Genomic DNA, 27119 nt, shown 5'->3' on the forward strand with positions numbered 1-27119 from the left:
GGCGCCTCTGTCGCGGATGTGTGTGTGTGTGTGTGTGAATATATTATACATCATTTTATTAAATTAACAATTTATTTCACATGACAATGACATATTCGTTATTATTTTGTGAAACAGAATTATCCCCTGCTTAAAAGATTAAAATGACTCTAGGGAAATTACCCCATTGAGTGTATATATATACATTTTTTATTATTATTTATTTATTTATTTCTCCATAATCCAAATAAATTAAAGTGAACTGAAAATTGACAGTAAATTCTTTATGTTTGAAAATGCATTGTGCCATTTGGCCATATGCACACATTTGTTTTTGATGCCATGAAACTAGCCGGGAGACATCTTTGTTTACAATAGCTCTGAGAGACCTGTAATAGTATTTGGTTATTTTTCATTTTTTAACGGTAACCGTAAAATAACAACAGACCAAATGCAATTTTCTTTCCATTTTATTGATGTCAAATTCAACAATAAAGGAACATCACACAGAGACAGTAAGATGGTGTCTTTCATACGTTAGTGATGGGACAGTGTGGAAGATCTGCAGAGGCCTGTTGTTCTTTGGGAAGCTGCACGCCGTAGGGAATGTTCTCTCCATGCTTGCTGTGTCATATTTATATATACAATAAGAGAAATAACTTAATTTACAATATTTACACGCGATACCAAGAAGGGAAAGGAACGCAAAATGCAAAATTAAAACATTTAGGTAAACTCTTGGCAAAGAAACTTAAAAAATACTAATATTTCAAAACAAAACATATATCTATTGTTGGCGTGCACGTACATCTTTCTAGCAATGCGCTTACGCAAAAGATATTTGGAACGTGATGCTTTGTTATCCCAGGGGGGAAATGTCCTGTTTGCCTTCACAGGGATGGTGGTACTATTTGATTTCTACACAACAGACACATTTACATTTGTGTTTGTGTGACTGTGCGATATGCCTGTCACCGTGAACATGACAGTGATGATTGTTTATTTAAAAAAAAAAGTGTCAATGCTTCAGCTTAAGTTCAGAGGTCATTACCGCCGCTACAAGATGATCAGAAGGAATATAGGATATTGTCTTTTGTCCGTTTAGGATTGTCGTGGGATCATTTTGAGTTTATATCTGTGAAGGGAGGAATCACGGGTCTCATTGGGTACATCTGCTGTCCGTCATGACGCACGCGTCGCGTGATCTGATCGCTCTCACGTGATTGGCCCGCTGCACCTACGGTCCCGCCCCTAAGCCATGGCGCAAATCAGCGGCAGAACTGCTTCACGGCAATATTTTATCTGCACGTGGGGGCGAGTGTAAACAAACATGGATGGAGGATGCATGGAAATAGATGTGATAGAGGAACGTTGCGCTTCGAGAAATCACTCATTGGATGGATTATTACAACATTCACATCGACCCGTCTGCCGCCGCGACAACGTCAGGTCAAAGGGCTGACGGCCGCGCCGAACCCAGGCACCTTTTTGTTTGCCCATCGCGTTTCGGTGAATGTAGAGGACACGGGCTGCGTCAGTACAACTTAATTTGCCTTTTACTACCAGCGTTCCTTCCGGCAAAAATAACATCCGTGTTATTATTATTATTATTATTATTTTGGTGAGTAACTTAAAAGTAGTATAATAAGTAACTTATTACCTTACACAGAAAGTAAAAGTGGAAAGTAACTATTACCTTCAAATGAAAGTAACAAGTAATATATATATAAAACACACATAGAACAAAACAGAACATATACAGTATAATGCTCAAAGTGAATGTAATGTCCAAACTAAATCATAACATGAAATGTCATATTTAAGAAAAAAAGGCGGCAAAGCGTCCGACACACCTCACCTCAGATCCAATCATATCCGTGACCAAACCAACTTTTCCTTCGACTGCTGCTTTCTACAATGCTACAACAAGAGCTCCTTTTCTTTTCTATTATGGGCTGTCTTACTTTCTGCCCTCACGTTAAACACCAATCCCAAATGGTCTAAAAAGAAATAACATAAACAAGGCAGAGTTTGGGTTTGACACACAACACAGATTTCTGAAAAGTGAGAGTCGGCAAAAAAATACCAAACAAAACAATCAAAAAAAAAATAGTTTTGACTCCAAAATACGGGTTTAACACCGGAGAAAGAGAGTGTGTGCGCGAAGGAATTTGACATTCACGTCTGCCTACACTGCGGCCTCTTTGTTTTTTTAAGTTTTGGTAACTCAAACAAATCACATGGTCGATCGATGGCTCACACCACACACACGCACACACACACACGCACACACACACACACACACACGCACACGCACACACACACAGTTTCTTCCCCAAAGCAGAATAATAATAATAATTAAGGTCAAGGCTGGTCCACAACACAGAAATGAGAACATCATCATCGTCCCAACCTCCAAACCTCCAAGCAAGCCTCGCCCGCCCAAGTCCCAACGTAATCTTCACTACTCTGAAATAAACACAACACAATGAAAACATCGCAAATATTAAACTTTTTTTTAAATTTTTTGGTGTAAATCATTTTTTGCTTTTCCACTTTTTCTTTACCCACTAAAAAGGAACACAACACCTTTCAAACCATCGATAGGTTAACTCTAAAATCACTCTCGCCCAAAGCGCGCGTGCGCGCGCGCACGCACGCACACACACACACACACACCACCTTCTGCCGGCAGCTCAAACTGCACTAAAAGAGAAGGAAATTCTCAAGCAACCAAATTGAAATAAGATCCAAAAAATCCAAAATCCACTCCGTACAGTACTTCAACACAGTGCAAAAACACCCGTTCTTTTTCAGGAATTTGCCTTTAACGTGTACTTCTACCCGCTGGGATCCGACAGGGCTGCGTTAACTCCTACATTCAATAAATTGATTATAAATCGCATAAAAATCGAACACCATTGATTAATCAAACGATGGAGAAAATATATATACATATATATATATTCAGCCCCAAACTTCAGTGAAACCACTCCGCAAAAAACAAACCCATGAAAACTTCTACATTGTGATGACATAAAAAATAAAAATTAAAACTGCAAACGGTCTTGATTTGAAATGCGATACTTGACATTTGACAGCGTGAAAACACTTGGTCGATCGGTCCACTCTTTCACTTCCGGGTTCGGAGAGTTTCAAATTCCACTCCGGGATTTCGAGTCCACCACGCGGATTAGACTGAAATGGGATCAGATCAGAGCGGAATCAGCTCCATCGGTACGGGGCTGGAGCAAAAACCTGGCGTGGAATATTTTTTTACATCTTTTTTTAAACCAGTCTGGACCCGGAATTATCCACGTCGACAAATACGGCGTCGAATAAAACAAAAAGCATCGATAATAAAGTGACGATGAGAGGAATAACTTAAGAACAGAAGAAAACAAGATGATAGATGGTCCACAGCATGCAGATTTTATGGAAACAATGAGACCTGGCAGCGGATATAAAACCACACGAACCCACAAAGACTTTAAGAATATTATCCCCAACAAGAGACTGTGTTGCACTCCTCATTAAAGTATGCATATCAAGCTACTTGGCTCTGTGTGTTTGAGGAAAACTCGGCGTATTTATTTCTATTTTTCACCGAAAATCCTATTTTTCCATCATTGGGCTCACTCGCTCCGGTCGACTCCCGATGATCAAAAAAAAAAAAAAAAAAAAAAAGGTTTTAGCGTAACAAAAAAACACCAGAGTTTCTCCTCTAAGTAGCGTCCGTGTGACCACTTTGCTCAAGAATGCATCAGAACTGACGGGTGAAGGGGAATTTACGCCGAAAAACAAAAAAACAAAAAAACAAAAAAAACGCCAAACAAACAAACAAACAAACAAACCAACCAACAAACCCCAAAAACATCCGTTCTCGGGGGAAGTCGGTCGCTGACGTTCCTTCACCACATGAAATACTTAAAGCGGGAGATGTTTTCAGTTTTTGTATCCTGACATCAATTCCAGACGGTACCGGAACCCGACTGGCGTCCAGTTAAGAACTTGAAGCTTGAATTATGGGATGGATGCTGGGGGGGGGGCGGCCTCAGATACAGAGGCCCGACTGCAGAGCGGTGAGACGGCGCTCGATGCACTGCTTACCTGGAGAGAGAGAGAGAGGATATACATTTATATGAATACTTTTTGTTGACCTTTTTTTTTTTTTTACATGTGTACAGAAATAAAAAAAGTTCTTTCAATTTTAAATAAAAGTATTAACATCACATTTTGTTTTTAAGTAGCAGTAAATAAAAAAAGTATATGTATGTATATGTATGTATATATATATATATACACTGTGTGTGTACATATATACACACACATATATACATATATATATACACATACGTTTCTACATCACACACACACACACACACCTATATATAAAAAAAATCGACCTAAAAACAATCAGTAAACAATTAAAAGTAAAACCTTAATATTAAAGAAGTAAATAAATAAATAAACAAAATAAAACTTAAAAGACCAAACATGAAAACAACACTAAATTGGCATTCTGCTACGATGAACCGCAGGGACGTACAGCGGCTGACGCTGAGGATGTCGTCCTGCTCCGTCAGCAGCATGGACAGACCCTCCATCAGCAGCAGGGCCTTGTGGTAGCGCTGCGCCGACGACTCCCCCTGGTGGAACATCTCGTCCAGTGCAGCCGCTTGGACCTGCGGGGGAAACGGGGGGGGGGAGACCTCCTGGTCAGAAGACGATTGTTTTTTTTTTTTTGTTGTTTTTTATTATTATTATCAAACCATTCGAAGTCCCAACCGACCCAAGTCAATACTTGGCAAATATTTTAAAACAATAGGGCTGCCCCCTGAAAGCCGACGAGTGGAACCATCAAACGCAAACGGCTGACATCCTTCAAGTCAAGCGGTCGTGTTTTTTGTTTGTTTCTTTTTTTTTTTCAGACGCTGTGCATTACAATAACAGGCTAAAACAGAAGCTTACAAAATGAACAGTGATGACATTTCCATGAGGAATAATCGATAGGGGGATCATAAATACGTATATGTATTTATATACATATATACTGTATATACAGTATATATGTCTGAATGGAACACAGCTCTCCGTGCCCCTGATCGCCTCCGAACAAAGCAACTAAAAACAGTGCGGGGGCGGGGCACGACTCGTAGACTCGTTAAGATTGTTTTCTGCGCATAACGCATGGAGAGGGGGTTATCGGGGAGAGAGTGACGTAGAAAGTGTCCCCGTATCCTTCCATACCGTTCCATACGCACTTGTTTCCTTCCACAAGCACACGTGAAATAAAATAACCTCCAAATGCGCCCCAATGGCGCCCGAGGCAGCCTCCCATCTCGCCTATAGGAAGAGCCGCCCCACAAATAGTGGAATATTCGCATCGGACAGCCGAATCCGATCGGATTCACAGCCTTATAAAAATATATCCAAAATAATCCAAAAAAATAATAATTTATTTTTATCTTCATACAAGTTCTTCTGTTGTAAACTGAGGTCATTTTCTACTTTAAACCATTAATAACAATCTAACAGTGTTAATGTTTTAGTTTAAGTGTTAATATTATGAGAGAACAATTGTTTATACAACAAACCATATTTGTTTAACTTTTCATATAATTAGCAGCACTCCCCCCATATTCTCAATTCCTTTTTAAAATATAATTAATTTTATTATTATCTTGCCTCTTCCTGCGCTTTTACGTGTTTCAAATTGTATTGTCATCCAACACCGCATAGGTGTATGTCACGTATGAAAGGAGCTATAAAAATTAAATGCATTATTATTATTACTCATATTTACATGATTATTCATATAATAATAATAATAATAACAACAATAATGATTATTATTATTCATATTATTATTCATATAATAATAATAATAATAATAATAATAATAATAATAATAATAATAATAATAATAACAACAATTATTATTATTCATATTATTATTATTATTCATATTATTATTATTGTCAATATAAATAAATTATTAGGTAGGCCCGCGGAGGTGTGGTCCCACCATCTGCACAGTGTGGCTGAAGAGCAGCTTCTCCGCGGTGATGGAGGTGACGTGGTCCATCAGCCGGTGCTTCCTCGAGAAGAAGCGCTCCAGACGTGCGTTGAGGGCGCGGCACGACGCCACGCTGGCCTTGTACAGCTCGTTCAGCTTCTTCACCACTGCACACAAAGATTCACAAGACATGTACAGGAAAACTTTCACAGAGAAGCATGTGAGTATTAAAACGTACAGAAACGCACCACACCCCTTTCTTTCCGCTACTTTCTATTTGATTGCAGAGTCTCTTTTTCTTTATTGTTTTTTTTTAATGGTATATTGTGAATATAATGTGTGAGGACACGCTGCTCCGACGAGGAACAAACTCAAACTCAATGTATTGACTTAAAATAAGACACGTGCTCTACAAGGGTATTTTATTTTAAGCTTTTTTTCTCATCCTTTTTTCTAAAATATATATATTTGATAAAAGAAGGAGATAATTTTCAGGTAAAGGTTTATCAAGTGAGGTAAAATTTTTCCAAAACCTTAAACTAGTGAAAAATAATATATAAATATTGTTATAATATTATATAATATGATAAATAAAAGTCTAAAATAGACGAGGGACAATATTAAAGTAAAAAATGGTCGCTATCGTCAGGAAAATGGTCAATAATAAATAAAGTGTGTCAAATGTGGCCACGAAGAAATCCCTAAACCAGGAAGGAAGTACGCCGCGGCACCGCCGACAGAGTCGCTGGCGATGCTGTTGCCACGGCGACGCCCTACCTTGTTTGACGGTGGTGGAGGGGTACAGCGTGCCCTGCTTGACGCTGGCCATGGCCGTGTGCAGGGCAGAGGACAGCAGCTCCGCAGTCTTAAGGTAGAGGACCAGCTGCTCTGCATGGCTGGAGACGCACACGCACACACACACACACACACACACACACACACACACACACACACACACACACACACACACACACACCTGTTAGCAGAAACCGGCCTTCCAGTCGAACGCTCCCGAACACAGCTCCAATCTTTTTTGGCAAAAGTATAAATGGCCGTGACAAAGGGGTCCCTTGACGTCTCGCATCAAGATGTCTGAATGAAATTGGGCTCATTACAACCGCAAGAGTTGTCCCCTCCCCCTCCCCCAGTGCTTAATTTGTAGATCAGGATGGATGGATGGATTGATACTGTGATACTGTGGCAGCCCGCCACAATATCAATCAATCAATATGATTTTCTTTTTTTAATGTTTAAAATGGGTAAAATCGATTTCATTGCAGCGCTGCACCCTGCGCATTGATTCTCCTCTCCTTGAGCCCCTCCTTGCCCCAAACTCTCACCAACACATTGACAACGGACCCGCCTGTGAATAACCCCTCCACTGGGGGAGCGATCGCCCTCAGAGGTCTCCCTCTCCATGCGTAATGGAGACATTGGAGAGGGAGCTGTACCTCGAAATAAAGCCAATAAAATGCATTTCCTTTAACTCAATTTCCTAAGTGAACGAAATAAAAAAGCACAGTGCGTAACAGGGACACTCTCTCAGTCACTCTCCAACACTCCCCCTATCTTCACGGTTACTATCTAACCAGTTAGTATCTAACCAGTAACTACCTTAGCAGTAACTACCTAACCGGTAACTGTCTTAGTGGTAACTATCTAACCAGTTAGTATCTAACCAGTAACTATCTAACCGGTAACTATCGGTAACTATCAGCAACTATCTTAGTGGTAATTATCTAACCAGTAACTAGCTAACCGGTAAACATCAAAAAAGTAAACATCTAACCAGTATCTATCTAACCAGTAACTAACTGATAACTATCTAAACGGTTACTACCTAACCAGGAACTAACCAGTAACTGTCTTAGTGGTAACTATCTAACCAGTAACTGTCTTAGTGGTAACTATCTAACCAGTAACTATCTAACCAGTAACTGTCTTAGTGGTAACTATCTAACCAGTAACCATCTAACCGGTAACTATCTAAACAGTAACCATCTAACCAGTAACTAACCGGTAACTATCTAACCAGTAACTAGCTAACCGGTAAACATCAAAACAGTAAACATCAAACCAGTATCTATCTAACCTGTAACTATCTAACCTGCAACTATCTAACCAGTAACTGTCTTAGCGTGGTCCTACCTCCACTCCCGGCTGAAGGAGCTGATCTGGTCGGCCACCAGGCTCTGCTGCTGTAGCAGCAGGAAGGGGTGCGAGGCGTCGTCCTCGGCTGCTCCGGCGCCGCGAGACACCGCCACCTCCATCAGACAGAGGGTGAAGTCCATGGTGAAGCGTAAACTCTGCAACGTGTCTGTGTGCTCCTGCTGCACTCCCAAAGATAGAGGGGTGGAGAGATGGAGAGAGGGGTACATAGGGGAGGAACAAGGGATGGACATAGAGGGGATTAGTCATAGTATTGGTATGCATTGTAGGTTTTAATTCCCTTTTAATTAAAGGAATAATTAATATTACTTCATATAATTGATAGTATTAACACACTACAATACACCTTTTTAGTGCAGACACCAATTAAGGATGAATTATGTTTAGTGGACAGTATAGACCAAGGGTCTTAAACCACAGGCCCGGACAAAAGAATGTGGCCTGCTGCAAGTTAATAATATAATAATAAATCTAGCCCGCAAATTCACTTTAAAATCACAACATTTAATAAATACAAACAATTTTAAATAAAATGTTTTCAGAATATAAAAGAGAATAAAAAAGAATGACACAAAAAATATATATATTATTTGTTTTTAATATTACATTTAATTATTTATTTACTTACATTTATTTACATATTTACATTATTATTTTATTTTAAATAATTGCAATTATTTAATTTTCTAATTTAAAAAAAAGGTTGTTTTTGCCTTGATATTCAACATGGCCCCCCTAGGAAAGGATAAACTGGCCGGAAGCACCCTGGTACTTTTGAGTTTGAGACCCCTCATATAGACTTAAGACTGCTAGGTTTGGATCATAGCTCATAAAGGCAAAAAATTGAATTGCTTTTGATTATCAACTGACAACAGAACATTCCTTTTATATCTGAATATTGGTTTTCGAGGGCACCCCCAGTCGAACCTCCATCAGGGTCTCCTCAGGCAGCTCCGGGGCCTCGAAGGTCACCAGGCCGCCCATGTTGGCTGTGATGGGGTCGGTGAAGCTGTAGCGGGGGCTGGAGGGGATCTCGAAGGCGTCCAGGTAGGTCCCCATGTGGGGGCCGCGGCTGGTGAGGGAGCCAACCGGGCTGATGGAGCTGGAGGAGCCTGCAGGAGACATTTAGACATCAAGTCAGGATCAGTGAAATAACACATTCAAATTGATCTTATCTAAAAAGTCCACTTTTTGTTGTTTGTGTACTCTGATGCCGTACGTAAGGAATAATACCCAGCCACGTAAAGTCACAAGATGGCACCACAAGCTAATGTTAGCATTGGCGTGGAGGCAAAGTGAAATGAGGGATGTGAATACAAACTGGGAGAAGTGGCTGCCTGTGACAACGGTCATTATTAACAAACAGCGGCCATTGTTCAGAAATAACTCAAACGCTGATTGCCGCTATCCACTTATCAGAATCGAGTATTCCACAGAGCCGCGTAATAAAATTACGATAAAGTTGATTGAATTTAGTGTGCGCTACCTGAGCACTTCCGGTGTCGGGAGCTCTGAGGCGGCGTGCTGCTGCTGGGTGGAGATCCTACGGTGAACACCACCTGTGCTGGGCTGCTGGAGCCTGCAACTATACTTCCACCACCACCGCCAGGCGGCGCTAAAGGGTAAACCAAGGAGAATATGAAAGGAATACTTTGTTTAATGACGCAGGCGGAACGATAGATGGACAAAGAGCAGAAATTGAAACATCGAAGTGTGATTCATCACGCTAGAAAACGCAGTTCCACTGCTCCAGAGTCCAATGGCAGCGCGCTTTACACCACTCCAGCCGACGCTTGGCATTGCGCATGGTGATCTTAGGCTTGTGTGCAGCTGCTCAGCAATAGAAACCCACTTCCTGAAGCTCATGACGAACAGTCCTTGTGTGACATTGCCTCCAGAGGCAGGATTGGAACTCGGTAATGGGTGTTGCAACTGAGGACATCCCAATTTTATGTGCAATATGCACTCAGCTGTAATTAGAAGGCTGCATTCAACTATAGTATAGTGTATATAAACTGTATATGTGACCCACCGCAGAAAAACCCACTATCTCGTGCGTTTCTAAAATCGCCAGGAGCAGCCAAATAAGTTGAAAAAAAACCTTTCTAGAAGGATAATAAGATTTTTCCAGATTCGTGTTCCTTTGTGTTTTTTTTTATCTCTCAACGTATTTTCAAAACCGAGTTTGATTTAAAAACAGTAGAAGAATGTTAAACCGTGTAGTTAAATATTCCCGTTAGATTACATGGGAAAACACAGCTCTGTTACTGAGATGCTGAACAGTGCTAAACAACGCCAATCAATCATTTCCTTAAAAGCGACCGCCCAGGTGAAGATCATTCCTCCACATTCCCTGTGATGTGAAGTCACAATGTGAAACGGTTTTGATACAGTTCAACCTTTAAATCTTACTACTTTTACACACACACACACAGACATCATTGTGGAGGGGGCGTGTACCAACGTGTACCATCGAAGAAGAAAGGCTGACGTCACTTCCGTAAACAAGCCGAAGATCCGGTTTCACTTGTCTGTGAAAACCTCCGTCTCCGTGTTGTTATGGATTACGAGAAGCGGGTGGCCGAAGATCTAAATCATATCACGGACCTTAATCTGACCAGTGTGAAGTCAGTGTAAGCAGCGCGTACTGGACTTCATTTTCTGCGCCGATAGTCAGTTCTCCGACAGCGATTCTGAAACTGATACCGGCGTTATCTCAGACTTGGAGAACATTTCAAACAGGGGATTTCAACCTGAACGTGACCATGAAACACAATATTTTCAAGAACCACCAGAGGAGCCCAACGACACCAGAAGTTGATGATGTGATGAAGTCTGTTGAGGTTGGTGATGCGGATTATGACCAAGTAGTAATGCACAAGATTCTCAAGCTTACACGCAAACGCAGCCAGGGGGGGAAAAAAAAAGAATAAAAAGAGGCCCCAAACAGGCTCTCAAGAGTGTAGCTGGGGTGGGCGTGGCGTTAGTCCACATAATAACTCCAATAACTTTGAAAATATTTGGAATACGCACATTTATACAATATATTAAACGACACACCAAGGCTGATATAAAGAGACTCATATTATTGACAGATTCTACATGTTGTTGTGTTGTCCGCACTTTTAAACGCCTTAATAATTCCACTTTTAGAAAACATGTATATTCTTACTGTTAAATAAAAGCCTTTTTTAAAAACATTTGTGTCATTGTGTGTCGATGACGCTGTTCAAAATTCCCTCAAACAACACAAGAACAATGCAGAGATTGCCCCATTCAGCAGGGTGTCAAGTCCCCATTCAGCAGGGTGTCAAGTCCCCATTCAGCAGGGTGTCAAGTCCCCATTCAGCAGGCCATGCGGCTCTGTTGGTCCGCCAACCCATTTGCATTCTGGAAGCTGGCTGAACAAAGCCAAGTGTGGGGGAAAACTTTGAAGGTGATTATCTCAGAATCACAGTTTGCCACGCCCTTGTCATTAACAAGTCATGGCTTCAAAAATATTTGCTTGATTTGCACAAGTGACACCTTGTTTTGAAGCTCTGATTCTACATTTTCAGAACCAAAAAAAGAGAAAAAAGTCAAAAGCCACCAATTGTACCTAAAGTCTGTGGTGGGTCACATACATGCATAAATAAAACCACCAACCTGCTATGTCTATGGCTCTGTCAGAGGTGAGGTTCTCTGTGCTGCCTCCACCAACCCCGAATGCCGCCATCAGCAGCATGTCGGATAGACGGCCGGCACTCTGAGACCTGAGGCACAACACAATGTGACTGGCTTAGCACCTGTACCAAATATACACAGTACATCTCTCTACAACTACCGTGATAAAAAACATTAAATCATCTCTTATATAGAAATCCACATATTCCAGACTTGTCATTCACCTTCCAAAGCCCTTGGCGTTCTCAGTGAGCCTGTGGATGTAGTGGCCCTGGGATCCATGGTCCCGGGACTCTGTCGTCCTGCTGCCCGGGGAGCCCAGGACCAGACCCTGCTGAACCAGACCCTGCTGGACCAGACCCTGCTGGACCAGACCCTGCTGGACCAGACCCTGTGGGACCAGACCCTGTGGGACCAGACCCTGTGGGACCAGACCCTGCTGGACCAGACCCTGCTGGACCAGACCCTGCTGGACCAGACCCTGCTGGGCCAGGAAGGTCACCAGGTTGGGAGAGCTGGGAGGCTTGGGGAACTCAAATGGAGGGATGGTCTGTGGAGGAAGAGGAGGAGAATGTCACCATCATCCAATTTCTGATGCCAATTAATCACGATTAACAATTTCATTGTCCCTGATGTTCATTTTATGCCACTATCATAGTGTACTAGCACGTTTCGACCTCAGAAAGGAAAGCCATGAATATTGGAACACAGAAATTTGGTTAAAGAGTTCATTTCGCTTTTAAACTTTCTATTTTTTGCGACAAAATTCCCACAAAATTTGAATAGAAACGTATGACTGGATAATCATATCCAAATCATGTAGAGGATGTAGTAGGTTTGACTTTTATAATGTAATAAAACCCGTCATTTCGTAATAAACATTTTGAAAGCAATATGTAATATGCAGGTGGTTGCTCCATGTTGAAAGGGAAAAGGCAAAAGTAATTACATTTTGGCAAGTTATTCAAAATGCTGCGTTGTCATGTAATGCGATGTTACGCACTTTATTCTGATTAATGTGTTGTCCCACACCCACCCACCCACCCACATCCATCCCCAGCCCACTCACCCTAGAGGGGGAGCCCAGGATGGTGGGCAGCGGGCTTCGCTGCATCAGCTCGCTGAGCCGCGGCGACGGGTGCAGGGGCCGGAGGGCCACCAGGCCGGCCTGCGGGGGCGCCAGCGGGTCGGAGTACTGCTTCCTGATCTTCTGACTGCTACCGCCGCTCGCACACTCCAGCAGGCAGGGGGCGCTGTGGAGCCGTGTTCCCAGGCCGGACGCCGCCTCCTCTGCATGCTGCTGCTGCTGCTGCTGCTGCTGCTGCTGCTGCTGCTGCTGCTGCTGCTGCTGCTGCTGCTGGTGAGGGGGCGACCGGGGGTCAGCGTACTGGAGAGCTGCGGGGGTGAAAGGTGATAAATGATCGATACTCAGATGCGGTTCAGTTCTATTGTTGCTTTTTTGCTTGGAAGTCAGGCAACCATTTTTGCTTAAATTAAATAGGTTTTATTGCCCATGTACAATTAAACATACAAGGAAATTGACTCCAGTACGTACAGTACAAACAGAAAAAAATGTGAAAGCAAAAAAGCAAGGCAAAATTTAACATAAAATACAGGTAAGATCTAATCCAGTAATAAAAAAGTCAGAAATTAATTCAAATATTCAATTTCTGTATTAGACCGAATTTGAATATTTTCGTAATGCACGTCAGATGGTGCACAGAAAAGTTGGTAGCAATTCTCATTATGAACAAAGAGCCAGGTCTCGGCTTTAAAGTAAAGTAGCTAAACATGGACATGTGGGACCTTTAGGACTCAACGCACTCATACACATCACACACAAAAAACGACATCAACATAAGAACCGGTGTGAGGACCAAAATGGAGCCTTAAAAGTTCACCACAACCCGTGGGGACCATGAGCCATGTGTCTGGGAGGTGGGGCCGAACCTTGAGGAGGGAGCTGGGAGGGTCTGTGTCCACCCAGGGACAGTCTGCGGGAGGCGGGGGCCACTCCGTGGCTGAAGGGTGGAGACGGACCCATCCTGACGAAGCCCAGCGAGCCCCCGCTGCTGCAGCGGCGCACGGGGGCCGACGGCCTGAGGAGGAACAACAACAAGACGGTTCGGTTCAGTCATTTGAAAGGGGAGGACACTGAAGTCGTCACTAGTCGCAGTTTTTACACCGAAAGCGCCAAAAACAGAGCCAACCGTCAGAAGTTCCATTCTCAAAGTAAGGCTCCCTCTATAGTGTCCACATAGAATGCACAAATTAATAAATACCGATATGAACACAATTTAATTCATAATACAATGTCAATTAATAACCATTCATTCACAATATATATATATTTTTTTATCCATCGTCTATAGAGACCCCACGGACCCTACACTGCGTACTGCTGCCACGGGAGAAAAATACACAAAGAATTATACTTCATGCACGGACCCTCATCATGCTGTAAATATATACTATGTATCACGTTATAACTTAAAACATTTCAGGTTATAACGTTAAAAATGCTATATTGTTATAACAACAATAGTTTCTTGTTATAACGTGATAAGTGTATTTCATAGTAACGTGAAAATCTCTTAAATATCTTGTAAAAAGTATCTTATAGCTATAACAATAACCTTTTCACGTTATAACGTATGGCACTGATCCGTTTTTATTTTTCTGGCCTAAGACCCAACATTATTTTATACACATAGCTTAACTACATCGTTTTAAGCCCAGTTCCATAGTACTAGCTTTCCATACTTCAACTACAAACAGTGGCTTCCCGTCGTAGTGTTGGATCCAAATATTTGGCACTAGAGTTATTCAGGTGGCAGCGTTTTTCATGCGATTTCTGACTCTCCATGAGAAATGAATGAGACAAGCGTGAAGGTGCTTGAAATAGGAAAGAATTCAAATACTTAAATCATATTAAATGTCTGAATATACAATTATTGGTTGTCTGAATAATGATAATATTATTGACAACCGTGGAAAATCGACCATGCTTTTGCTCCACCCATTAATCTGGGTGGTTCTGATTTGTCTTGTTGGTGTGTGTGGGTGTGTGTGTGTGTGTGTGTGTGTGTGTGCTTGGTGTGTGTGTATGTGTGTGTTTGTGAGTGCGTGCATGCATGTGTGTGAGCGTGTGTGTTTGTGTTTGGGTGTGTGTGTGTGTGTGTGTGTGTGTGGGGTTTGCGTGCGTGCGTGCGATTGTGTGTTTGAGCGTGTGTGTGTGTATGTGTGTGTATATGCATATATCCAGACCGTGGCGAGCCGTCCTGTTTGGGGGAATGGAGGTTCTGCTCCAGGCGCTGGTAGTTGAGGACCTGAGTGGGGACAGGGATGGGCAGCGACTGGGCCTGGCTGGCAGAGCTGGCGCCGTGGCTACAGGGCGAGCGTTCACCGAGCCTGACGACCACACAGAGAGGAGGAAGGGTGAAGGGAGGACTCAGAAGGACGGACTTGCTTAAACAAATACGGCAAAATCAAGTCTTTTTTAACAGCGGGACCAGGAGATTTCGAGGTCGGTTTCTCACCATATCGTTGGAATTTTCCAAAAACCCGAAAATAGAGCCAGTATAACTGAATGTAAAAGTGTGAGCTAGGGACATCAGTATGGTGCTTCGAGATGGGTTAGAATTCAGTCTGCCAGGTCAATACATACCATCCAACTATTACAACTAATCTATTTTTGGTAATGTTACACAAATGTACAGGCTGAATAAAGGTAGATATGATCTTGGCCCAAAAACATCAATAAAAAAAACTGAAAAACAAGTCAATTGAAAACAGTAAGCAAAACAAGAAATAAAGCTGTTTGAGCCCCACATCAAAGTATGAATCACAATTTTTTTTTAATAAATTATAGAAAAAAAAAAAATTAAAATAAATTCTATAATATTGATGTCTTGCGTTAGTTGTTACCTGGTGGGGTTAGGAGAGCCGCTGTAGGAGGGCGAGGGCGGAGGAGACTTGGCTTGGCTGCACAGTCCAGCAGAGGCCAGCAGAGAGCTGACAGGAACAGACAGAATTTAAAGTTTTATTTTACTGTTCCTGACCAAAACTGCTTGATATTGCAACAGCTTTTCTCAAAATCTGCGATGCAATTACTAAAATTGAATGTTTTTATTTTGGTTAAATTGTGGGCATTGGCAGAAACTGCAATTCCCATCACTTCCTATGGTAATACACATTCTGATTATCACAGAAACAACAGGAAATATTTTAATACTCGTCTTATTTTATTTTCTAAACATAAAGAACCATGGGCTTGGGGTGACAAAAATAAAGAAAAGGCTGTGGAAATATTGCAGAGATGAATTTGCATTAATTATTGTGATCGCAAAATCGTAACATTTCTGAGAGGGCCTGTTTCTAGTTTAATCAAATATGATATTTAACTTCATAAAAATAATTTTTCAATGATGAGAAAGCAAAAAAAAAAAAAAAAAAAAAAAAAAAAGAAAATTCTCAATACTTGCAAATAGCGCTCTCACGATCATGAAACATAACTTTACAAATAATTGCAATTTCATTTTATGCCACTACCTTATGGGGACAGGCCAGTTATTGGCATTGGACAGCTGGGTGAATCATTGCGATTAGCTCAAGTTATTGTAATGGGGAGATTATGAAACACAGCTCCACTTGCTACTTACCCACTGTTCATCAAGCTGTCATGGAGGACTTTACTCTCACTGGTCAGCTCGCCTGCTGCAAAATGGGAGAAACAACAAACCTAAGCTGCTTTCACACATGAACTCTGGACAATTCCCAGATAATCCAGTCCCCACATTGTCCAGAGTTTCCCTTTCACACATGTAGCTCACAACCGGAGATTGTCCGTGTAAGATGCGTTGACACCTACTGGAAAAACTCAAGTTTGGTTGAGTGTGCAGGGGGCGGGATGTGATGCAATGAGGCTGCAGAATTTTGGCACACCCAAATTTGTGGACGAGGCTACTGACTTATCTTCTTTGGCGTTGATACTCCATGTATTTGGATGTAGTATAAACAAAAGAGTGCACTGAGAATTCTCCGGACAACTACCTGCTCTGTTCACACATTGCGCTCAATCGGACATTACACGTACTTTGTACTAGGGTGCTGTCCGGGTCAAATGATTTGGACATTTGCATTCACACATACAGCTTCTCTGGGTAATGTCTGGATAATTTCAGGGTTGCAGTGCATGTGTGAAAGCAGCTTTCAAGAAAAAAAAGAGAAAGTAATGGCAAAGACATATTTTCTGGTTTAAATGGATCTATTGAGCCTGTGCTAATTTTATTATAATCTAGTTCAGCAAAACACAACCTGTAAGGTAGAAAGTACTCTACAAAACAGAGAAAGAACTTCACAAATAACACAGAACTTCACAAATAACACATTGAACATGTACTTTTCTTGTCTCTTTATGCTAGAAAGGTTCAGTCTCGTCTTGAGTAATACGGCCTCCATCAGATTGTATCCTAAAAAGTGATTGAAAAGATGGCACTGACTTTGAGCCAGGCCAAGGCTCCAAGATCCAAAGGCTGGAATTACAAAAACTCCAATGCATTCAGATAAGGTCTTGGATTACGGGAATTATCTTCCCCATACAATGTTACCTAAATACTGTATATCTCCTATATCATCCATATATCTCTTATATACTATGCTGTTACCTATACATCCCTCACACATGATCAATATATCTCATATATACTATGCTCTCACATTTGATCCATATAGCGCTATATCTTTCCTATCTTTCGCAGACGCTATTTTACCGCAACCATATTCATCAAAGAACCATTGTACCTCTATGCGTTCTAAGCAGACAACTGAGAAGAGAACCAGTGAGGAAAACTCTGCCTCTTTGTTTGAGTTGCCTCAGTTTGTCCTTCGAGGTCGTTATCAGCCACTTTTCCCCTTTTTCTCCCAATTAAGAAAACTTCAGGAAGGTGCTCTCTGTACTTGTTATAAACCCAATGCTTCACCCACTTCGAGAAGGTTTCCGTCGTCTTTGGGAACCAGAAGCCTGCCATTAAGTGGAATTCTATGGGGTGGGCGATGTCAGGGGGACTTACTGGGGAAGTGCGCGGGCACCATGACGAAGTCGTCGGTGTCGCAGGAGGAGGAGTTCTTGCTGCTCCCGCCAACGCCGCCGCCGCCGCCGGACGAGTCCTTGAGGAAGAAGCCGGCGGCCTCCTGGGTCGGCGAGGCCAGAGGTTTGACACGCAGATGCTGCACCTCCGCTAGGGACTGCTGCAGGAGGAGAGAGAGAGAGAGAGAGAGAGAGAGAGAGAGAGAGAGAGAGAGAGTGGGGAAAGGGTGTTTTATCAGATATCAGAGGGCATAATCTAATACTTTTAAAGAACTGTTATCAAGCAGATTTTAACTAAATTTAGGACTTCCTTATTCAATAAAGAATCGCAATTGTCTACTGTATTTTTGGTACAGGGAAGAGGTCAGTATTAGGTAGAAACAGGGTAGGTAATGAACTAGACGATTTTATGAACCGTTTTGAGAACAGTTTCCTTTAGGTCAGATAGCAAGGGAAGTGATCAGGAACAGGAATACATCCAAATGTTTTATTATATTTTACTACTTATCCACAGAACTTGAGAAAGTTAAGTAAACTGATTTTCTTGTATTTCTCTCTCCAGGTGAGCATGAAGGTACAGTAAGTATTGTAGATTCAGGGGTAGGTTTTAGGGTTTCATAACTAATCGGAAATGTTAAGTGTGATGCAGAAGAATTTGACCTATTTTGACAAAAACAAACAAAGCAGACAAATTATTTATGTTGAAATGAAAACATCATACATAAAATGTAATACTATTTTATTGACTTTTAAGGCCGTATATTTATAAAACAAATTTTTAGACCTTTTAAGGGCCTGTGCACTCTGCAGTTTACAGAATATATTAAATTGATGATTTAATTGATTGCTGATCATCGTATTCATTTATACAGTAATGTCTAACTATGATCAGACTTAAACTAACGTATGTCTGATCCTACACACAATGTCTAAATGAACTTCAACTATTCAAAATAAAACCTGCTTAAATATTTTGCCTCTTATCCTGAAAAATATATTATGCATCATTTACCTTAGACCAAAACATACCAAAAATGCCTTCATTTCCTCATGCGCATGGAGGAAAATAAAAACGCACCGCGCTCCATTCGAGGCTTATTTATCTGCATGAGGAATGCAAAATCAAAGAGAAGATCGGCACACCAACGCCTTGCTACTGTAGAAGACATACCGGTGGAGAGGCCAGGTGCGACGTGGAGGAGCTGCTACAGGAGCTGGCCGAGGCAGAACTCGAGAAACACGTCATGGTCACGGTAGGAGCTGCTGCAATGAAAAAAGTAAAAAAAAAAAAAAACGCTTCATTAATTTTTGGGGGGAAATTCAGGCGTCACGGCAGCAAAAACAGTGCAGGTCAAGAAAGAGATTTAAAAAGTGAAATGACACGTGTACACGTGTGTTATGGGGAAATAGTACTAATGTGATGCTGTAATAATCTAGGACAACATTAGATTACTAAATTTGAATCTAGTTAGATAGGTACACATCTAGTACTAATAAGCATCATTGCTCCAGTTGACAGTTTTGACATTAATGGTTGCCCAGTTGCCCTAAGCAACGAGCAAGGATTGGGCCATTGTCATCCATCTCTTGCAGTCTGGTTTAGCTATTGTCAACCACTTTTCATATGTTATATACAAAATAATTGCAGGAATTGGTTTAGAAACTTCCTCCATGGAAAATAAGTTAGAAAAAGTATTGAAATATGGGTTTTAACTATATAGGATCATCATCACTCATTTACAAAATGATTACCATTCACTGAAGAATGGTTGCCAACATGGCAACCACATCTAAAAGTTGAGTGTTGGGGCCTGAAAAAATGAACTCCAGACCAGTGGGTCTCAACGAGTGGCTCCCGGTCCAAAACTGGGTCACAGGTCAATCACTAGTGGACCGTGGGTGTATATGTCCACTTCTCAAAATATCAATATGAATATTTTATGAAGCGTACCCGTTTCCAACTGCGGCATGTTACTGCCATGAACTCATATCACAAATGTCCCATGCCATCATATAAATGTTGTTAGCGAGTTCAAATGAAAACAAAGTGAGTTTTTATCGGATCATCACTTCCCCCACTCAAGCTTTCCACATCAACGCTCACCATGCACTGTTTAACAATACACAAGGTTCATTTATTGTGTGAACTAAATTAGAATGCGTCAAATCTTACATTTTTTTATGAAAACTACAGCTTCAGATAATGAGCGGCAAACCAACACATCTATCGTAGTTTAAGTTGTTTCAGAGCTCTGTGGAATGTCAGCTGTATCTAACTATCATAACTATATAACTGTAAAGGAAGGAATCTCTGTCTGTCTACTATCTTACGATCTTCTAATCTAACAAATGTATCGGACCAAGGGGCGTGGTTAAGCCGTGGCTGCAGACATCAGCCGCAGCCGCACAGCTGCCCCTAATGGTCTGATCCAGGGCAGGGAGTTTTCTTAATGGTTGTCCCTCTAGCAGAGGGGATCAGCATAGTCAGCCAACCAGGGGCCAGTGAAGCCATCCTTCCTCCCGCTCTACTCATTTTTGTTTATCCCTTTGGCCAGCGAGCCTTTCTGTTTGAATTTATTTAATAAAACTCACGCCATGTCGGTGCCCCAGTGCCAGAAAGACTCTGTCTCCCTCCCTAAACCCTTACTAGCGAGCAGAGATGCCAACAAGTGGCACCCAAACAGGGACACAGGAGGGCCAGGACACGAATGAAAGGTGCTCAGGAGCTGATTCGCTGACTGCGGAAGCGGCTCGCCGACCTGGAGGAGCAGTGTGACTTCCTGCTTCAGCTGGAGCACGTCCTCCCCAGCGGGAGCTCCTGGGGGGATGGGATGGACCCGCTGCAGGTGGTAAATCTCTGGGCCCCTGGCGCAGGTTTCCCACTCCGTCTCCCAGAAGGAGGGGGAGGGGCCTACCAAGTATCGATAAGGCTACAAGGGGGTAGACATCGGGCTTTGCTGGACTCTGGCTGAGGGCTTTGGTGGAGGCATCATGGGTGGAAATTTGTTGCGTGCATGGGGATATTCACACGTATCTGGTGGTTGCGCTCAAAATTCATCACAAGGGGAAAGAAGCATATGGTGAAGGCTGCGGTTAGTTCCCGCCTGTGGCACTCGCTGATTTTCGGCACAGAGTGGCCAGGCTTTGACGCGTCGATGAGAGAGGCTGGGGGAGTGGGCTCACGGTCGGTAGGGAGATGTGAGTGTTGCGTGGCGACGCGGAGGGGTTGTGGGTGGGTGCGACGGCAAGGGAATCACAAGTGGGATCTTCCCCAGTCCCATCGGCCTTCCCATGGACGATTTTCCGCTGAAGCAGAAAACCCTGCACGTAGCCTTTGAGCGGGTCGTTATAAATGGATAATGGCCTGCTTCTACTGGCCGGGCATTTGGGCAGATATACGCAAGTAGTGCTGCGCATGTCCTGAGTGACAATTAGTCAACCCCCCCCCCGACTACGTCAAGAGCGCTGTTGAGTCCCCTCCCGTTCCAAAGACTCAGTTAGACCGCAGTTAGGCCGCCGTGCTCGCCGGTATCGGTTTGTATCACGGCCAAGAATGCGGCGCAGGCGCTGATTCAGGTAGTCTCCCGAGTCGGGATTCCAAAGGAAATCCTGACCGACAAGGGCCCCAAGGGAACCTTGGGCATCGGTCTTGGCCAGCGAAGCCGTCCTTCCTCCTGCGCCCTGACTCACTGTCCATCCTTTCGGCCAGTGAGCCTTTCTGTTTGAAGTAATTTATTAAAACTCACACCACGTCAGTGCCCCAGTGCCAGAAAGACTCCGTCTCCCTCCCTTAACCCGTTCGGGTGGGCAGAGATGCCCATATTGTCTAACTATAAAGGAATCTTACTAACTATAAAGGAAGTCTGTCTGTCTGTCTGTCTGTCTGTCTATCTGTATATGTCCTTCAATTATCTTGACAACCGTTCATCCAATCTACTTCGCAGTGACGAATTTGGTGCAATTTGGACACATGAGATGTGTTAATAAAGTTTCAATAAACAGCGAATATCAAGCCAGCCCGGGGCAGGCAGGGCATTGACTGAGTCACAACGAGTGTCTTTCCCCGGTGTGTGACTTTTACCGGCAGCTTCATCTTCCACTGTGGAACACAGGACCGATTCATTGACATTTTGTTTACTTGTGCCATTAAAATGTCTGAGAAAGTCTGGGCATGTACTAGTTATTACAAAAAAAAATCTGATTTCACTGAAGTGTAGAACCCTCCCGTCAGGTTTAAAGGTCCTGTGAAATGTTTTAGATTAAAAGGTCCGTGTCATAAGCTCCCACAAAACAGAAATGCAGCAAACTGTGGAACTTTGCAAAATGCAGTTTCATGGTGTTTAAATCACCCAAAACAGATTCTGTAATATATCTCACACAAATTTCCACAATATAAATCCATACTTTGTTTGTTTTCACTTTTGCTGTGATCTGTCTTATAACTTTGCCTTTCTTGTGAAGCACTTTGTAGCTCATGCGGTGAAAAGTGCAATCTGAATAGTTTATTATTATTCAATCACAAGACGACCCAAAACCAACAGCGTTACTCACTCTTTTTCATGGATGCACTGGCCTCCAGGAATGGGTGAGAAAAAAACTCATCTGCAAAGACAAGGGAGAGATGAAGTTGGAGAAGTTGTAGGAAGGGAGCGCTAAAAGACACTTTCACAATAATTCACTTTCCTGTAACCGTTTGATGATAGTTTTCGCATTTTAAACTTTGTCAAATTTCAGTATTCCTCTCATATTGTGTTGTCTTGCTGTTTGATCTGATCCAATTTGACTTGTTATACTTTAGAAAAAAATGTTTTGAGTTTAGCCTTTATTTATGATTGATTTTGATCATATTGGGTCAAATAGGTTAAATATTCATGTTTCGTACCATTTTGAGCACACAGTATAAAATTGCACTCACACATGACAATATGAGAAAGTCGTGTGATTTTACATATACAATACAAAAAAATTGTACAACACGTGTGCCAAGCTGAAACCAGGTTGGCCACCACTTTACAAATATAATAATGCTTTCTGATTTGAATATGTCGGCGAGGCCATTTTGCCCTCAGGGGCGTGACGGACTAAAGAGTGACTAAAGAGTTTCTTATTCCATGTTTGCACTCGACCCAAACAAGATTGGACAACATCTTTTTTTTTTTTTTTTTTTTTTTACCAAAATCCAAGCGGTCCTTGTGGTTGCGCTGCAGCAGGCCGAGCAACAGGTTTCTCAGGTGGAGCGAGGTTTCTCTGGGAATGCTGTGAAAAGCACAGAAACACAAATAGTAGCGCGTTACTGCACGAAAAAGCTGAAATAATATTACGTTTGCATTTCTGCAGTTTCAGTGATTTTCATGTTTCATTTGAATAATCCTAGTGCAACATATCCACAATATGCATCATGGCAACTCTTACATAAGCACGATTATAAGCCCCAAAAAGCTGACTGTTTGAAACAAATCCAAAAGGTTTTCTGTTAGTTTTTCTAACGGTAAGCAACAAAAAAATTAAGATTAAGATGAATAAAAGTGGATAAATGTAAGAAAACCTCCGGGGAAACGGCTCGCAGTCCCTCATCTCCTTGTGAAAGTTTGGGAAATCAATAAATCTATTCTATGACATAACTTTCCCTGGAAGTTCAAGTAATCTTACTCCCCGTAGTCGCCTTCCTCTACCGCACTCCAAAATGTCAGAGAAGTCATGTGGTTCCAACTCTGCTTTTCAAACAGCTTGCTCTTTGTGACTCCTTGAGACATTGTATTGTAAATTCAGGAAAGTTGAATGAAAGAAGAGTGCTCCGAAACCAAGGGATTCTATAAAGAGGAGTCACGGAGTCCATTCTAATTATGTTATTGTGAACATTTCTAAAAATATTTCTTTAAAACTTTTTTTTTTTTTTTTCTTTCTTCCCCCACCCAACATCAGAGTTTACCCTCGTCGTCACTCTAATACTCTAAGACAGTCACTTTGTTTTTTGTCAAAGATGTATTTGTATTTGTTTAACAAAATGAGCTTACGCATTATCTCTTTAACAGTAAATACTCACTTGGGGCTTAGATTCTTATTCTTCTCATAGAACAGCCGGAGGTCTTGAGGACTGCTGGCCTACGAGGACACAGAAGCCAAAAGGCAAACTTTTGAACAAGCGTACATATACAAGTAAGTTGTGTGTGGTGTGAGGTGAGGTGAGGTGTGAATCTCTGTGTGAATAATGAATTGATATCAACAGGGATGCCGCAAAATAGTCAACCTGATGTCAGCTGACGAGAAGAGTCTTAGTTGACCAAGTTCGTTTTTATTGGTCGGTTGGTAGCAGACATTTAAAAAAAAAAAATATATATATAGATAAATAAAAACTCCATTCGGGAGCTGTGCCTTGTCAAAATTAACCCTAAAACCTATATGGCCGGACCCATGTGTGAAACTAGGGTTTGGCCCCAACAATCTGTGGTTGGGGGCGGGGCAGATCGCTGGCGCCCTGATGCGCCTCCCCATGCGGCCCTGTCTCCCTCTGCTATCCTATACGGGATTATTTTGGACGCGACCGGCAAACCAAAGGGCATAAAATAAGTAATTTGCCGTGTTTGTAAACGCGGCCGCTGCCCGGCGGTTCGGTTAAAACAATCGCTTAACCAGGCCTTTTTTTTTTTTTTTTTTGGTAAAAAGTCCCGGAGAAAGCCCCTCCCAGCCTGCGTCCCAGGGCTGCACCGCCGCGCTGTTCCTCCAATATCTGAACCGAACTGAACCAAAGGAAGAAAGAAAGAAAGAGAGGAAGCCTGTTTCAGAATGACCTGGAAAAGGCTTTTTCGTGGTTAAAGCGGCGAGGCGGAATGCCAGTTCGTATTTGCGCTCTGTATTTCGCTTTACAAGTCTTAAATGAGCTAATATCGGGGGCAGGCCCTCGATATTAATGCAGGTTTTCATGGTATTCGGGGGAAAACCGCATTGTGAAACCCCTTAAATACTCTGGGTGCATGAATCCATATTATGAACTGTGATATCGTACTATAGAAATTGTTACACATTGTTTTTGTTGGATCCTCGGGCCCATTTTGGTGTTTTTTTATATTAACTTATTCATTTATTTTTTCCACTGTTGTTATTATGTTGCTCTATTTTGTTGTCTCTTGTCAGGAGTCAGTTTTACAGTTTTTTTCCCTTCTCATTTGTTTGTTTGTATTGAAAACTGAAAACCTAATAAACCGTAAATCATAATGAAAACTTGTTTTTGAGGTTTATTGTCAACATTCTCTTTTACTGCTCAAACATTTGTTCAGGTTTATTTTCCATTATCCTGCCATATGTTATTGTGTAGAATTAACTGAGTTTAATTGTATATTTTCCCCATAAATTGCCTCATTTTCACATTTTTATTCTCTTGTTATAATTACTGCCTACCTACTGTCTGTATGTCCTAATGTGAGCTGCTGGACATTGCAATTTTACCAATCTCCGGGGATGAACAAAGTATCTATCTATCTATCTATCTATCTACCTATCTAGGCTACATGCAAGAGGCAGGATGTGACGCATGGCGCTGCCGAGTTTTGGCACACCAAAGATGGCAGACGAGGCTACCGACATATCTTTTTTGGCATCGATACTCCTCGTGGATTATGCACATTTTAGTATTTTTATCCGTTTTATATCACTATGTCTGCCAAAAACTCATTGGCAGTGATCTCCTACGGCTGCGATGCACCCGTGGATCTAAAGATTTACCCCCACTTTGAATTATCTTTTTGAGTCTTGTTTCATTTTTATTTTATTTTATTTATATTATTCTATTCACTAACTGCATTACGTTTTAGGAATCAGTTAGTTTCAGTTAGTTGCTGGGTAGGAATTTGGTTAGCTATTATGTTTGGTTTAGTAACTATTGTGGATAATCTCCAGGTGCGTTGCAAAGACATTTCACTGCATATGTGTATGAAATTATGTATATGTGACAAATAATAAACCTATTGAATCTTGAATCTTACTCTATGTATTTAGACAAAATATAAATGAAAGAGTGGAAAGCATAAAGGAGTACGAAGCAGCTACGCTCCATGCACCAAGATCCGCACAAGGGTAAATAACTGGCGCATGATAAGAGACGTCATCAACGCGTGACATGCCCACTCGCTCACTGTGAATGAGCCGGACAATTACCTGCTCCGTTCACGCACGCACGCACGCACGCACGCACGCACGCACGCACGCACGCACGCACACGCACACGCACACACACACACACACACACACACACACACACACACACACACACACACACACACACACACAAATTGGACATTACGCAGACTTTGTACGAGGGTGCTGGCTGATAAAGTCCAGGTAATTAATGTCCGGTCCAACTGATTCAGACATTTGTGTTCAAACATACAGCTCCTCCAGGTAATGTCTGGATAATTTCAGGGTTGCAGTGCATGTGTGAAAGCAGCTAATAAAAGGAAATTGTACCAAAATTCCAGGCATCCCTCATATTATGATAAACTCCTGGAATTGAACATCATGGACAAACAATTGAACAAAAAAACAGTCTCCAAACGTTTTGACGAAGGAGAATACTGTCGGTCCAGTTTGGAGATGAAACTGAGTCTCTCTCAAACTCACGTCTCTGATAAGCTGAGTAAACAGATCTGCTGAGATACCACACGCACTGCAACGGATTCTGGGAAAGCTGGAGCCACGGAGGCTTCTAGACAGACATCAAGATGTCAATTTGCACTCAACCAGAATGCAAGAGTCAACAGTCAACTTTTTCAGCTGAAGGACCCCTTGGTGGATAGAGAAACAGGGCAGGAACCCTCTAGATTTTTTTAAATAAAATGTTGTGTTGCACTTTAAGTCTGGTCACTAATAACATATTACATTTTGCCTTATTGACCAGATCTAGATTTATTTCCATGAATTGAATCCGTTAGTAGTGGAAAGAATACAGTGAAATCCACCTCTTCTCTATTTTCACACATAGAATAAAGGCTTCAAAATATCAAATAGGGTTTGAAATGCTGTTTAGGCTTATAATTAAAAGCTTGTCTGGGTTTGACCACTGTAAGTACAGTAGTTGTTAAATGGGATGTGTGTAGAAAAAAACAATGAAATCCACCTCTTCTCTATTTTCACAAACAAAATAGGTTTTCGCAAATCTGAAATTGGCTTTAATATCAATACAACAATAAAAAAAACATTGAACCATGC

At 41.9% G+C, this 27119-nt stretch overlaps 1 protein-coding gene across 1 annotated transcript in view; it reads right to left on the minus strand.

Annotated features, from left to right (window-relative positions):
- Positions 1-3951: 3951 nt before the first annotated feature.
- ulk1b (unc-51 like autophagy activating kinase 1) overlaps positions 3952-27119 on the minus strand; it is a gene marked incomplete at its 5' end in the record, with an annotated part of 40867 nt that continues 17699 nt past the window's right edge. Inside the window, 19 exons of the mRNA XM_080017460.1 lie at positions 3952-4089; positions 4529-4664; positions 6008-6165; positions 6776-6894; positions 8147-8328; positions 9095-9279; positions 9654-9782; positions 11813-11919; positions 12055-12380; positions 12900-13225; positions 13781-13929; positions 15098-15241; positions 15758-15844; positions 16492-16546; positions 17902-18079; positions 19090-19181; positions 22470-22520; positions 23092-23174; positions 23962-24020. Coding sequence (XP_079873586.1) covers positions 4034-4089; positions 4529-4664; positions 6008-6165; positions 6776-6894; positions 8147-8328; positions 9095-9279; positions 9654-9782; positions 11813-11919; positions 12055-12380; positions 12900-13225; positions 13781-13929; positions 15098-15241; positions 15758-15844; positions 16492-16546; positions 17902-18079; positions 19090-19181; positions 22470-22520; positions 23092-23174; positions 23962-24020 — 2622 coding nt within the window. The 3' untranslated portion in view covers positions 3952-4033. The remainder of the gene's footprint in view (positions 4090-4528; positions 4665-6007; positions 6166-6775; positions 6895-8146; positions 8329-9094; positions 9280-9653; positions 9783-11812; positions 11920-12054; positions 12381-12899; positions 13226-13780; positions 13930-15097; positions 15242-15757; positions 15845-16491; positions 16547-17901; positions 18080-19089; positions 19182-22469; positions 22521-23091; positions 23175-23961; positions 24021-27119) is intronic.

This window comes from Zeus faber (genome assembly GCF_960531495.2).
Source record: "Zeus faber genome assembly, chromosome: 17".
NCBI lineage: Eukaryota > Metazoa > Chordata > Actinopteri > Zeiformes > Zeidae > Zeus > Zeus faber.